The 13,556-nt window shown below is 39.3% G+C and overlaps 1 protein-coding gene and 1 long non-coding RNA gene across 2 annotated transcripts; one reads left to right on the top strand and one right to left on the bottom strand.

Annotated features, from left to right (window-relative positions):
* Nucleotides 1-241: 241 nt before the first annotated feature.
* Nucleotides 242-1,039, top strand: LOC6049674. Its single transcript, XR_005277511.1, has 3 exons — nt 242-450; nt 513-653; nt 712-1,039. It is a non-coding gene; the product is annotated as an uncharacterized LOC6049674 (long non-coding RNA).
* A 637-nt stretch (nt 1,040-1,676) lies between these two features.
* LOC119766224 lies at nt 1,677-2,489 on the bottom strand. The gene is made up of 3 exons (XM_038250663.1): nt 1,909-2,489; nt 1,790-1,851; nt 1,677-1,724 (listed from the first exon to the last, which is right to left on the bottom strand). The coding sequence occupies exons 1-3, from the start codon at nt 2,267-2,269 to the stop codon at nt 1,677-1,679; spliced, it is 471 nt and encodes a 156-aa protein (XP_038106591.1). The 5' UTR covers nt 2,270-2,489.
* Between the last annotated feature and the right edge of the window lie 11,067 nt (nt 2,490-13,556).

The following is a 13,556-nucleotide window of genomic DNA, read 5'->3' as shown; positions in this document are numbered from 1 at the left end:
AGCAGATACGGGAGCCGAAGAATATGCTTCAGGGTTTGTGGAGGCGGCACATATTAGTGACTTTCAATTTGAGAACCAGCGAAAGACGGTCCACAACTATGGGAGGCGTTTGATTCGTCGGTGGAGGAAGGACCGAGTGGAGGTGGTGCAGGCCGCGTACGACACGGACGGGAAGATGGTGTTTGAATCTTTAATAGCGAATCAGGCGGGGGATAAGAGAAAAAAGTTGAAGATTGCCAATCTGGAAGAAGCTGATGGATTTTTTGGACTGTGAGGCGAGGACGAGGAACTTGTGTCCAGGCCGAACGGGGCCGAGCAGGTTGTGATCGAGGAGATGATGGTCAAAAAGCAGCAACGGAACCTCATGACTGAGAATAAGCCGAACGAGTATCCCCGAACAGTGCTTCCTGCTAGTGGCGGGAACGTCCGACGTCCGATAAGATCATTTGCGTGAGTAGATTCAACAAAAAATAATGGGATAATGGGAAGCCTCAAATTTGCTTCTCTTTCAGTGGGGCACCCGCAGTGGAGATTTCGTCCAGGAGTACGAACGACATCTGGGCGCGGTAAACTCGATCACCTTCGACGACTAAAACCTGGCGACGCAAAGTCTACATCTGTTTCACGGCCTGTACGAGTAGCTTAGTGCCTACGTAAGTTGGTCCGATTCCACCTGGAGGTTTTAGTGGTTTAATTCTGGTTCTTTCGCAGACCAACGTGCGCTGATTCTCGAGTTTCTCCTGTTCCTCGCGGATACAAATAGTTTCGCGGGTGCGTCCAACGGAGGTCCGCTGTTAAATCTGGACCATCGCGAGGACAGCATCAACAGTAATGGTTTGCCGGCACCGGTGTCTATGCTGGCGGAGTTCTTCAAGGACGGGCAACTCCAATCTGAACATTCCCGAGCCCGGCCTCATCAAAGGGACTCTTCCGCGCAGTGAATTGACCGGTCACGATTGGTTCAGCATGATGCCCACCGACACAAGTCCTAAGGTCTGCAAAGTGCTGCTGCTGTTCCATCTGCGCCAGATCAACAACCACCATCCTCATGGCCACCAAGTCGATCCGCGACCTGGTCTACAAGCGTGACTCCTTCAAGCACCGACATTGCTGCATCACAATCACAGAAAAGATCGAGCGCTGAACGCACTCAACCAGCTGGGCAGCATTCAGAGAAAGATCAACGGCTCAAGTGCAGCGTTCAGTAAGGGCGGCAACTCCAAGCTAGACGTTCCCAAGCACTGTTTGCGCGCACTGGTCCCACCCCGCGGCACATTTGTTCCGCAGCCTCCTTAGTTCGATATGATTTTGTACACTTAATTGAATAAAATCCTGTTTTTTTCTGTTGAAACTGTTTATTTTACTTTAGAGCTTAAGATTTATTTATGCAGAATCTACCTGATATTTCCAGGGGTTGTTCGGACATATATAACTAGCATCTGGGCTAAATATGAGCACCCACACGTCTTCATCAGCATGTCAGGTTGTACAGGTAGATCTTCGTTTTACTCCTTGTCGGCCGCTTCCGGCATGTTTAACAGTGTGGCCGAGTTCTTTACCAAGAGGCTCAAGTGGGATCCACCACCTCTGTTGGACGCAACTGCGATTGTCTCCGAAACAACTGGAGCCTGTGCCGGCTGCAGTCGACGCTGTCCTCCGAGCTGGGCAACGCGTCCCTACGCATCGTTATAGTTGTCCACGGTCAGTCTTTCAATCATGCCGTCCTGTAGGGTGAAGAAAAAACAATTTGAGTTAAAACTAAAGTAAGAATAGTGTTTGACTAACCAACACCATGTAGCAGGTCGCGCTGCTCGGTTTGGTCGGCGGCTTTAGCTCTGAGAGATTCCGGCCGGCTCCGATTAACACTACAACAGATGTTTGACCGCTTTGCCCTAATTTTCACCAGCCAGCTCAAGGATAACAATGGCCACTTCCAGGTTGCCACCACTGTACTCCTCTGTTCCATCAGACTGCTCGCCACCAGTAGCGCGGCCTTTCGATTCCCGGCGTACACTTCGCGGCCGTTCCTGGCCAATCCTTTTTGCAAACTCCCGCACTGAAAAGGCTGTCCCCACCACGAAATAGACGAAAGACCGATCCGTCTCGAACCCTTCGCAAGCGCAGGAAACGGTTCCGACGGCTGACCTGTCTCCACCGGTTTTGCTCTCCGCAGGTTCATCGTCGTACAGCTCCGTTGGCAGGCTCTTCGCACCCAACACCGGCCCCGGAACACGCTCGTTTCCATTAATGTTCCGTCCGGAAGTTGCATTCTTTTAAGCCGAATCTTGCTTCCTCCTTTTAGGGCGCCACCGTTTTTTTGACCACCATCCGTCCGGTGACGGAGAAAAATTTAGCAAAACAAACTGCTCGACTAATTTGACAACGAGAACTGTCATTTGCTCTTGACAGTTCTCGCTGTCAAAAAAATCGAGCAGTGTGATGCGAGAACGCAAGAAAAAGTAAGCCAAAAAGCAAGTTATCGCGGTTAACGCGTGTTAAACCAAGTTAAAGCGGAAAAGTGAAAGTGAACGCTGCAAAGGTTTGAAAAGGAAGCTTTATCGCTCGGTTAGCGCGGAAGTGACGTCCCCCTCGGTTATTACTCCTTCGCAAAAAGAAGAAGGAATTACAACATTACCACACAGCAAGTCGTTAAATAACTTAATCATATCATTTTTCATTAAGTCAAAATGCTTAACGTAAAATTCATAGCAAATACCGTCAGGACCCGGGGTTTTCTTCTTTGTACAATTCCTTACTACCTTCTTTAACTCTTCTTCGGAAATAGGTTCAATTATCTAGTTCGAGTCGTCCTGATTTAGTATTTTTTAAATATAATTCAATGATCTGCAACTGGGTTCTAAAAAGTCGTGCTTTTTGAAATTTTCAGAAAAATGGTTGAATAAAAACTTTTTAATATTCTCTGTGCCGACAATTTCATTACATCCATCTATAAGCTTCTCAATTCTACTACTTTGGTTGAATTTATGCCTGGCAATAATCTGGTAAATGTTCGTCCTTTCGTTGGTGAGGATACTGTTTGAGGAAAGTTTTGATTCATAATATTTTAATTTTTCAGATTCTATTTTAAAAATTAATGATTTAGTTAAGCCCATTTCCCTGCTAACATCTTCATTATCATTTTGTCTAGAGGATAATTCAATCAACGTTTTGTATAATTCAGATTTGCGCATGGCTATGTTCCGATTGATTTCAATACTTTTCATCTTGAAGAAATTTTTAACCTTGGATTTAAAATGGGTCGTCCACCAGTTCATAAAATTATTTTCATACGAGTGCCGTTGTTGTAGAGCGTACGTAAAACAAAACTCATTTTCACATTCATCGTCATTAATAAAAGCTGTGTTTATCTTCCAAATGATGTCTCCAAGTCTGACTTTTGAATGGAAATTTTCATCAAAATCGCCCTATGATCTGAGAAGACCACAGGCCAGGTCTCAAAATTCAAAACAGATTTTAAAATATCTTGTGAAGCATAAAATCTATCAATACGAGATGCTGAATCACCTCTCAAAAAGGTGTACTGCACTGCTTGGTTTTTTAAAGCTTTGTCTACATCCTTGAGGGCCATTTTTGACGTCAGTACTTTCAAACTATTACAATTTTTTTTGGTATTTCCTTTGGTGTCAGTCAGATCCAATATGCAATTAAAATCCCCACCCAGCACGTGCGCTCGAGCAGCTGCCTTATTAAGGTGAATGGCAATATTTTCAGCGAAAAGAGTTTCCCGTTCTTTTTTTAGCATGAATCCAGCGTGCCCATAAACATTAATATAATTAATCCCATTAACCAGTACGGAAACAATTCTACTGTTTGGGTCACAGATGATATCATCGTAATCAAAACCTTTACGAATCAAAATAGCCGTGCCTTGATTTCTGCATACGTTAACTATCGCATGGTGAGTGAAAATGAATGAAAAATTGTTGAAAGCTACTTCCTGACCAAAAATAATATCTGCGTTACTGTTCTTTACAAAGTCGTGAAAAAGTGAGAGTTTAAGCCTGGTCTGAATTGCGTTTAGATTGATACTGGCGATAATGCACGTGTAGTTCATGATGGGTTAAGGGTTAGTTGTTCTTTCTTTTTGGGGTTAGTTGTTGTTAGTTTTTGGGGTTAGGTTTCTCCTTTTGCGCCGACCTTGATCGACTGCGACCATCCAGAACCTTGAGCAGGTTAGGAATCGTTAAACGTGGCTGCGGCTTACCACTTTCTCCTTTTGGTGTCTTGTCCGTTAGGGTGGTCCAAATCCGGACTTTTTTGGGGCTACCCCCTGAAATCAAAGATTTACCCATCACTAGGCTAAATTCAAAATTTGAGCTCGTTCTGACCACGGGAACCCCTCCCTCCAATCGCTTAAAGTTTGTATGGGAAAAATCGTCAAAATGTATGGAGAAAAGCAACTGTTTTACTTTTTTACCTGTGGAAGGCGCCATAGTTATCCGATTCTTACCATTTCTTAAATGTAGAACCTTCATTAAATTTAGAACAACTTTCCCGAAGACACCAAATTTTTAGATTTTTTTCCCGCGAAGTTATTAGCGCCCAAAACTGACCATTTTTGCGCGGCTAGCTGTAAGGGGCTACCTAACAACGATGTTTATGTCCAATTCGTACACGCACGTGCTCTCTCTCAGGTTCAAACTCTCTCACGAGCTTGCTCGGCTGCCTGCCTTTACCTACAAGCGCGCGCTGTTTCTCTGCTTGGACTTTTGTCGTCGTCGTCGTTTTCGTTTGCTTTCCGCTGCGCTGCGTTCCTGGCATGTTTATTATAATTTTCAAGATATATTTCGATATTTATTTCGAGATATAAAATTAAATGTAATTTGTGCTATCAATTGATATCATATCATCAGAGCGTGTGTGAGAGAATACAAATTTCGATAAATTAGTTCCTCCATGAATTGCCATCTGTTATTATTGAGTAAATTTTTAAATAGGGATATTGTAATTGAAATTTATTTCTAGTTTTTTTTTTAAATGGTATCATACCAAACTCAAGACTGGGATTTTAACTATTCAAAAAAAATATAACACTTTTTGCCTTTCTTACTAAAGAAAGGTATAGGGTTTGCTTTTGGCTCCGACTCCAAATCAAGCATAGTTCTCAAATCGTTTTTTTAACTTAGTCAAGTATAGATTTCAGGAAGAACAATAAAAGTAAAAAGTAAATCTTTCCCAGTTCCTGAGGGGAACACCCGTGAAGAGTATCGGGGCCGGCATTTACAAAGCGGATTCAGTGGCAGTTTTTTTACTCAACTAATGTTAACATGTTAAGGTTAATGTTAACATTCCATAGGTCGCCTCCCTAAGGTGTCGTGATAAGGTCCAGTTTGTGACGATACACTACCTTCCCTTTACTAAGCAATCGAATCCAGAAGGGAAAAGGTCACCAGTTGTGTTGGTCCGAGCCGGGATTTGAACCCCGATCTACCGCTTACTAGGCGGAAGCGTTACCACTAGGCTACGTGGCTCGGTCAAGGAAGAACAATACACTTAGACAATTCATCGATTATGGGAACAGCTTTTTCCACTTTTGTATATTATCAAACAAGCTTAAAAAGAAATCATTTGAATTTTTTTTAGCCCTATGATCACGATTATTTTTTATTCCATACAAAATATTTTAATCTGCCGAAAATATAACAAACTTCCTTACAACAAATTGCGGTATATTTTGCCTTTGACGATTATTAGAAGTTTATGTCAGATTCCGAAACATCCAAAAAGTGCAACGATGTCTAAAAGAAAAGCCTCATAAATAGAGATTGTTGAGCTAGTTAGTTTTATATCTGAATTAAATCATATTCCCTTCGAATTGACAAGCAGTTGGTCGGATAATTTTTGGAGTTAAAAAAAAAAAAACAAAATTTGTATTACCTGAAAAAAAAATTGATCATTCTCTCTAATGAGCATATACGAACAACTGCTTGTAATGCTTGGAAAAATGAACAAACCCTGTTCATTTGCTTCAATTTTTTAAATGAGCCTAAGCTGTCTTTTATTCAATTTTTTTTCCAGAGCAATTATATTTTTTATTTTGACATAATCAAAGAATTTATATGCTAATTATATCTCAAAACAAACCGGCTATTTTAGATGAAAATTATAATAAACATGCCAGGAACGCAGCGCAGCGGATAGCAAACGAAAACGACGACGACGACAAAAGTCCAAGCAGAGAAACAGCGCGCGCTTGTAGGTAAACAGGCAGGCAGGCAGCCGAGCAAGCTCGTGAGAGAGTTTGAACCTGAGAGAGAGCACGTGCGTGTTCGAATTGGACATAAACATCGTTGTTAGGTAGCCCCTTACAGCTAGCCGCGCAAAAATGGTCAGTTTTGGGCGCTAATAACTTCGCGGGAAAAAATCCTTAAAATATGGTGTCTTCGGGAAAGTTGTTCTAAATTTAATGAAGGTCCTACATTTGAAAAATGGTAAGAATCGGATAACTATGGCGCCTTCCACAGGTAAAAAAGTAAAACAGTTGCTTTTCTCCATACATTTTGACGATTTTTCCCATATAAACTTTAAGCGATTGGAGGGAGGGGTTCCCGTGGTCAGAATGAGCTCAAATTTTGAATTTAGCCTAGTGATGGGTCAATCTTTGATTTCAGGGGGTAGCCCCAAAAAAGTCCGCATTTGGACCACCCTATTGTCCGTCGGTCGACCTCGTGGTGGATTTGGAGGTTCCACTCCGTTCGGCGACATCTCCATTGAATGGCCTGCTCCGTCAGACTCTCCGCCCGCCCGATCTGGCTCGACCCGTCCATCGGATTTCCCGCCCTCTTTGGGGCTGTCAGTCCTCCGCTTCTTTACCTCCACCGTTTCCTCGGAATCTCCGCCCTCTTTGGGGCTGACAATCATCCGGTTTTCTGGCTTGACTGTTCCTTCGGAATCTCCGCCCTCTTTGGGGCTGACAATCATCCGGTCATCTGGCTCATTCACTAGGCTCCCCTAGTCCCGCTGAATGAATTGAATCCGAGTTCCAACGGCAGTTTTTCGCGTACCAGTTGCCGCACCGTGCCAAATTTGGCCAGCGCTTTGGCGATCTCCGCGTCCGTCACCTCCGGTGGAAGGTTAAACAGCTGAACGTAACGGAAAAAACCCGTCTGCCACGACCACGTGGACTTGCACTTCCCTCCCGTCCGCATACTTGAAGGTTTCCGTTTGTCTTAAGCGTTGTGTGGTCTCCTTCAGCGTCATCTCGTCGGTAAACTTCACGAAAAACGTTTTGTCCGAAATGTCCAGGTACACCGAGTGTACTTCAGTGTCCTTGATCTTGAGAACCTGTACCAGGAAAGTGATGGCTTCCTTCAAGGTCGGCATTACGCCGTCTCTTCCGAAATCGAATCCCACGGTATTCTTCTTCTGCGCACGATCCATTACTTTCCTTTTTGTTGAATTCCTTTTGTTTAAAAAACGAACAATGCAGGTGGCCTCGGCCCCTGTTAAATTGTGGAGAGATCAATAGGAGCTAACTATTTAAGCGACTGTTCTCGACCACTTCTCGTTCGCGTCTGGGTTTGGATTTTTAATAAAATGAATTTAAATTTTAAATAATATAAAATATGATGTGTACACAACGTAAGTTTTGTTTCAGCAAAAATGTTATGTTCATCAATTATATAATCAATTATATTTATTATTTGTTTGGTATAGTCTAATACCTCGTTGTTGACCCCTTTGTTCGACAATATTACATCAAATTGGTAGCACCGTTTCAGGTATAGTTTATTATTTGCCAAATCAATTTACCTATTATGTAAACACATCCAGAGTTTTTTTTTTAAAAAGGTCCAATGAACTATTGTCTTTCATATGTTTATAGGACCTATTCAAAAAAAAAAAAACTCTAGACATGTAGTCTGTTCTAAAATCTGTTCGACGGCCTGTTCAAAAACAATGAAAGATTAAACCTTAAACAAATATTTATTTAAAATTTATTAAACTCAAAAGATTTTTTTCTTTCAAAAGTTTTCATAAACAATTTGTTTTTATGATACAAATTGTTTGTTTATGTATTAGCCGTGCTGTAATACCACAGACAGTCTGTGGCTTCAGTTATCGACTTTCCATCAGATTAAAATATTATCACTAAAAATAATAATCGCTCTCAATAAAACCAGGCATTAAAAAAAACTACCCCAAAATCCATCAATTCAAAATATACAAATGTCCCCTTCAAAAAGACTATTCAATTTGGTAATAATGAAACATCAAATTTACTACAACTCATAATGAAATGCTTGATTTCACCAAATTTGCAAATTTTATGTAAGCCTGTACTCAACATCCATCACACCAACTTGCAGATACTTTTCAGCACGAAAGAGAAGAGAGAGCTTGCAGAAAAGTACGGGAACGGTTTTGCTCGTTTCGCTGCAACTTCTGTCACTCTCATTGCGGAAATTCTGCCTGAGAGAAAAGTTACTTTTGTTGCAGAAAAGTACGGGAACGCTCTGCTGCCGATTTCGTGCAGAATTGCAGAATTCCGCAGTACGGGAATAGAGTTATCTAAGTACGCATGTGTTGCGTATACGTACACGAAAGAAAGTGAGGTTAAATTTTGTCCGGCCAGCAAAATAAAATGGTGCGCTAGTGTGCGTAAGCGAAACGTCATAAAGCTCTATAGAGTTTTCTACGTGCGCATGTATTGCGTGTACGTACACGAAAAAGATTGAGGTTAAATTTTGTACCGCCCAGCAAAACAAATGGCATGCTAGTGTGCGTGACAGCGGGCTTAGATAACTCTATCGAGAAATTAAAATTGAGAGTGTGTGCGTGCAACATGGAGTTAAACTTTTCAAAGTGCCATGTTAATCTTCACAGAAAGTTTAACTCCATGTTGCACACACTCTCACTTTTAATTTCTCGATAGACCTAATATGTATGGGGTGGCACGTCAGTGGTTTAACTCTATGTTGCACGCACACACTCTCACTTTTAATTTCTCGGTTCTATGCTGCGCCCTGCAACTCTATCGACAAATTAAAAATGAAAGTGTGAACGTGCGACATGGAGTTAAACTTCTTGAAGTGCCATGGTAAACTTCACAGCAACTGCATAGAAAGTTTAACTAGTTCAACTCAATGTTGCAGATTTGACAGTCCGGTAGCTTTTATCCCGAGATTTGACGATAATCCCGTTATCACTTTCAGATAGGGAGGTAGCTTTAGGTAAAAACAGGCAATGTTAGGCGCTATTGAATAGCAATTGTGCAAATTCAATCATAAATTAGTAAATTGTAAAACAATTTAGGCATGCGAAAATTAGAAATGCATTTAAATAATGTCTTACCATTGTAAATACAGCTGCGCCCGTTTACAATTTACACACCAACCAAAATACACAGACACACGCAAAATCCAGATAACACAGATCTGTGTAAAATTTTACACAGATCGCCCAACACCGGGAATACACAGAATCGTTCGTTCGTTTGAAGAGCCGATGCGGCACTGAGTGCCGCACTCGTCGAGTGTCAGTTTTGGTTCAAACGAACGGTATAGTTTTGCTCTCAGTTTTCATGCAATGGAACCCAGAAAGCGGTTTTTTGCGCTTAACACGCCAGAGTTAGAGAACCTGGAGCTTATTAGAGAAACCAAAAGAACCAATCGAAGCATAATAAACTCCAGGTTCTCTAGCAAGAGTCACTTGACGAAAACGATGACCGAGATTAATCAAGCGCAACCTGTGCGGAACCAACAGCCGCGACTAAACTCAACGATGTATACCCTGACGGTGTACCAGACTAGACCATCTGTAAACAGGCCATCAATATGTCCGGACGTTCTAAGGCTTTAACCTTGCTCCTAAAAAAAATGAAAGGCATGCTAAAAATTGCATAAATTTGTTCATTATCTTCTCTCTACTACTAAAAATACTGATAACATGTTACAGTTACATACAATGTCACAAGTGCTATCATAAATATTCCCAGCTTTTTTTGCCAAACTAAGTTCAATAGAAAAAAAAAACAAATTGAAATCAGTAAGTTTTTTGTCCAATTTTGAGGCAGTTTGTATCCAAGCCTTTGTTGTATATCAAATATTTAAACTGCATTATATTTCCAAATATATTTAAACATATTAAAACATAGAATTTCAGAGATTTTTATATTTTTGCCTTTCTTACTAAAGAAAGGTATAGGGTTTGCTTTTGGCTCCGACGCCAACCTTATCTCAGCTTTATTCAATGCTTTACTCGCAAATGCAATAGGTCTACCATTTTGGTTGCTTAAAACAGCACCAATAGCTTTTCCTGATGCATCTGTGTGTAAAGTAAATGTGTTTTTATCCGAGAAATCTGGATAATCTAATATTGGTGGAGTAATAAAACAATTTTTCAAATGTTGGAAATTGTTTTCACATTCTTCCGACCACTCAAAATCTACACCTTTTCTTGTTAGTCTATTTAAAGGACTGCAAAGTTTGGCAAAATTTTTGATGTGCTTTCTATAGTAATTAGAAAAAGCTACAAATCTCTTTACTTCATCAGCCGTTTTAGGGCTGCTCCATTTTAATTATTTCAATTTTCGAAGGATCTGGTTTGATACCTTCTTCAGAAACAGTATGACCCAAATAGATCAACTCCTTCTTCAAAAGTTACATTTCAACGGGTTTAATTTCAAATTAGTTTGTCGTAATCGTTCGAAAACATCAAAAGATTTCGATTGTGATCTTCAAGTGTTTTGCCAAAGACGATTATATCATCAAGATAAACTAAACACCTTTCCATATTGAGACCAGCCATTGCAACGGTCATCAATCTTGAGAAAATTGAAGGACTATTTTTTAAACCCATAGGTAGACGAGTCATTTGGTACTGAGCAATTCTCTGAGATTTCGGTCATTCGATTTTTTCTGTATTTTTTAATCCGGCTGAAACTTTTTTGGTGCCTTCGGTATGCCCAAAGAAGCCATTTTGCATCATTAGTTTGTCCATATAATTTTCCATACAAATTTGGCAGCTGTCCATACAAAAATGATATGTGAAAATTCAAAAATCTGTATCTTTTGAAGGAATTTTTTGATCGAGTTGGTGTCTTCGGCAAAGTTGTAGGTATGGATATGGACTACACTGAAAATGGGCAAAAAATCTTTGACCGAGTTATGGTTTTTTGAATCAATACAGATTTTTTCAAAAAATCGAAATATTGGTCGCAAAAATTTTTCAACTTCATTTTTCGATGTAAAATCGAATTTTCAATCAAAAAGTACTTTAGTTAATTTTTGATAAAGTGCACCGTTTTCAAGTTATAACCAATTTTAGGTAACTATTTTGAAAATAGTCGCAGTTTTTCATTTTTTAAAATTAGTGCCCATGTTTGCCCATCTTTGAAAAAAATATTTTTGAATAGCTGAGAAAATTCTCTATATTTTGCTTTATTGAACTTTGTCGATACGACCCATAGTTGCTGAGATATTGCCATGCAAAGGTTAAAAAAGAGGAAAATTGATGTTTTCTAAGTCTCACCCAAATAACCCACCATTTTCTAATGTCGATATCTCAGCAACTATAGGTCCGATGCACAATGTTATAGCATGAAACATTCGTGAAATTTTCCGATCTTTTCGAAAAAAATATTTTTAAAAATTTAAAATCAAGACTAATATTTCAAACGGGCCAAACATTCAATATTATGCCCATTTGAAATGTTAGTCTTGATTTTAAATTTTTGAAAATATTGTTTTCGAAAAGATCGGAAAATTTCACGAATGTTTCATGTTATAACATTGTAAATCGGACCTATAGTTGCTGAGATATCGACATTAGAAAATGGTGGGTTATTTGGGTGAGACTTAGAAAACATCAATTTTCCTCTTTTTTAACCTTTGCATGGCAATATCTCAGCAACTATGGGTCGTATCGACAAAGTTCAATAAAGCAAAATATAGAGAATTTTCTCAGCTATTCAAAAATATTTTTTTCAAAGATGGGCAAACATGGGCACTAATTTAAAAAAATGAAAAACTGCGACTATTTTCAAAATAGTTACCTAAAATTGGTTATAACTTGTAAACGGTGCACTTTATCAAAAAATCACTAGAGTACTTTTTGATTGCAAATTCGATTTTACATCGAAAAATTAAGTTGAAAATTTTTTGCGACTAATATTTCGATTTTTTGAAAAAATCTGTATTGATTCAAAAAATCATAACTCGGTCAAAGATTTTTTGCCCATTCTGGAAATTTCTGAAAAGTTGGCATTTTATGTCCTCTAAAACATATCAAAAAATAAAAAAAATTAAAAATAGTGTTTTTTTGCAAATCAAGTTTTAGTGGTGATAAAAATCACCAATTTTTTTTTACCGTGTATCATTTTTTTTCAGTGTAGTCCATATCCATACCTACAACTTTGCCGAAGACACCAACTCAATCAAAAAATTCCTTCAAAAGATACAGATTTTTGAATTTTCACATATCATTTTTGTATGGAAACGAAACTATTGGCACTACGCCCCCCGGGGCATGGCCTTCCTCTAACGTGGGATTTCTGCTCCAGCGCCTCTGACGAGACAGGAGAAACCGGGACCGACGTTTTACTTCACCATCCGATAGAAGCTCAGTGGATAAGGCGGGAATCGAACCCGCGTCTCATAGCATCATCGGGATCGGCAGCCGAAGCCGCTACCCCTGCGCCACGAGACCCACTTTTGTATGGACAGCTGCCAAATTTGTATGGAAAATTATATGGACAAACTAATGATGCAAAATGGCTTCTTTGGGCATACCAAAGGCACCAAAAAAGTTTCAGCCGGATTAAAAAATACAAAAATTAAAATTAAAGAAAAAAGACCGATTCCGTAGAGAACTGCTCTACTGTCCCCTATTAGTACAAAATGAAGTACAGGATCTGTCTTCCGGTCTTATCTCACATTGATAATAACCTTGAGTTAGATCCAAATGCGAAAAATATTTTGCTCCTGCTAAAGATTCTATAACTTCCTCAATATTTGGAAGTGGAAATTTATCATCCTGTAAAACGTTGTTTAACTTACGATAATCTATGACTAACCGCCATTTTTTACTATCGTCAGTTGATTTCTTAGGAACTAATAACAAAGGACTATTCCATTCTGATACAGTCTCTTCGATTATATTGTCGTTTAGCATTTTATCAACTTGTCTCTGTACCTCATCACGCTGAGATTGCGGTAACTTATATGGACGGGTATACACTGGTTGTGTATCCGGTTTAACTTTCAAAGATGGCTGATAAATTTTTGTAACAGTTATTTTGTCATCTTTTAATCAAAATATATCACTAAATTTCAAACAAAGTTTAGTAATTTCAACTTTATCTTTTTCATTAATTCCATCAAAATTTAATTCTGATAAAAGTTTGTTTGCTCTGTCCACATTATGAGGATAAGCACTACCTATTTTTATCAAATCATATTTTTTAAAAGGTTTGGCCAAAAATTTCAAGTCATTTACCTTTACGGCTTTATTTTTCAAATTCATCAGTCTAACCGGAATCTTTCCGTTGACTGGAGAAACTAACGCATTAGCTATAAAAACTAAAGGTTCTATTT

Source organism: Culex quinquefasciatus, chromosome 2 (genome assembly GCF_015732765.1).
Source record: "Culex quinquefasciatus strain JHB chromosome 2, VPISU_Cqui_1.0_pri_paternal, whole genome shotgun sequence".
NCBI classification, from domain to species: Eukaryota; Metazoa; Arthropoda; class Insecta; order Diptera; family Culicidae; genus Culex; species Culex quinquefasciatus.
The sequence above is the reverse complement of the archived record's forward strand: the minus strand, read 5'-3'. Positions and strand labels throughout refer to the sequence as shown.

Excerpts from the sequence above, each read along its gene's own strand:
- LOC119766224 (XM_038250663.1), bottom strand. The coding sequence starts at position 2,269 with ATGCAACTTCCGGACGGAACATTAATGGAAACGAGCGTGTTCCGGGGC. Across the intron at positions 1,852-1,908 it reads GCCATTGTTATCCTTGAGCT|GGCCGGAATCTCTCAGAGCT; the intron begins GGCTGGTGAAAA and ends TTAATCGGAGCC. Across the intron at positions 1,725-1,789 it reads AGCGCGACCTGCTACATGGT|GACGGCATGATTGAAAGACT; the intron begins GTTGGTTAGTCA and ends TTCACCCTACAG.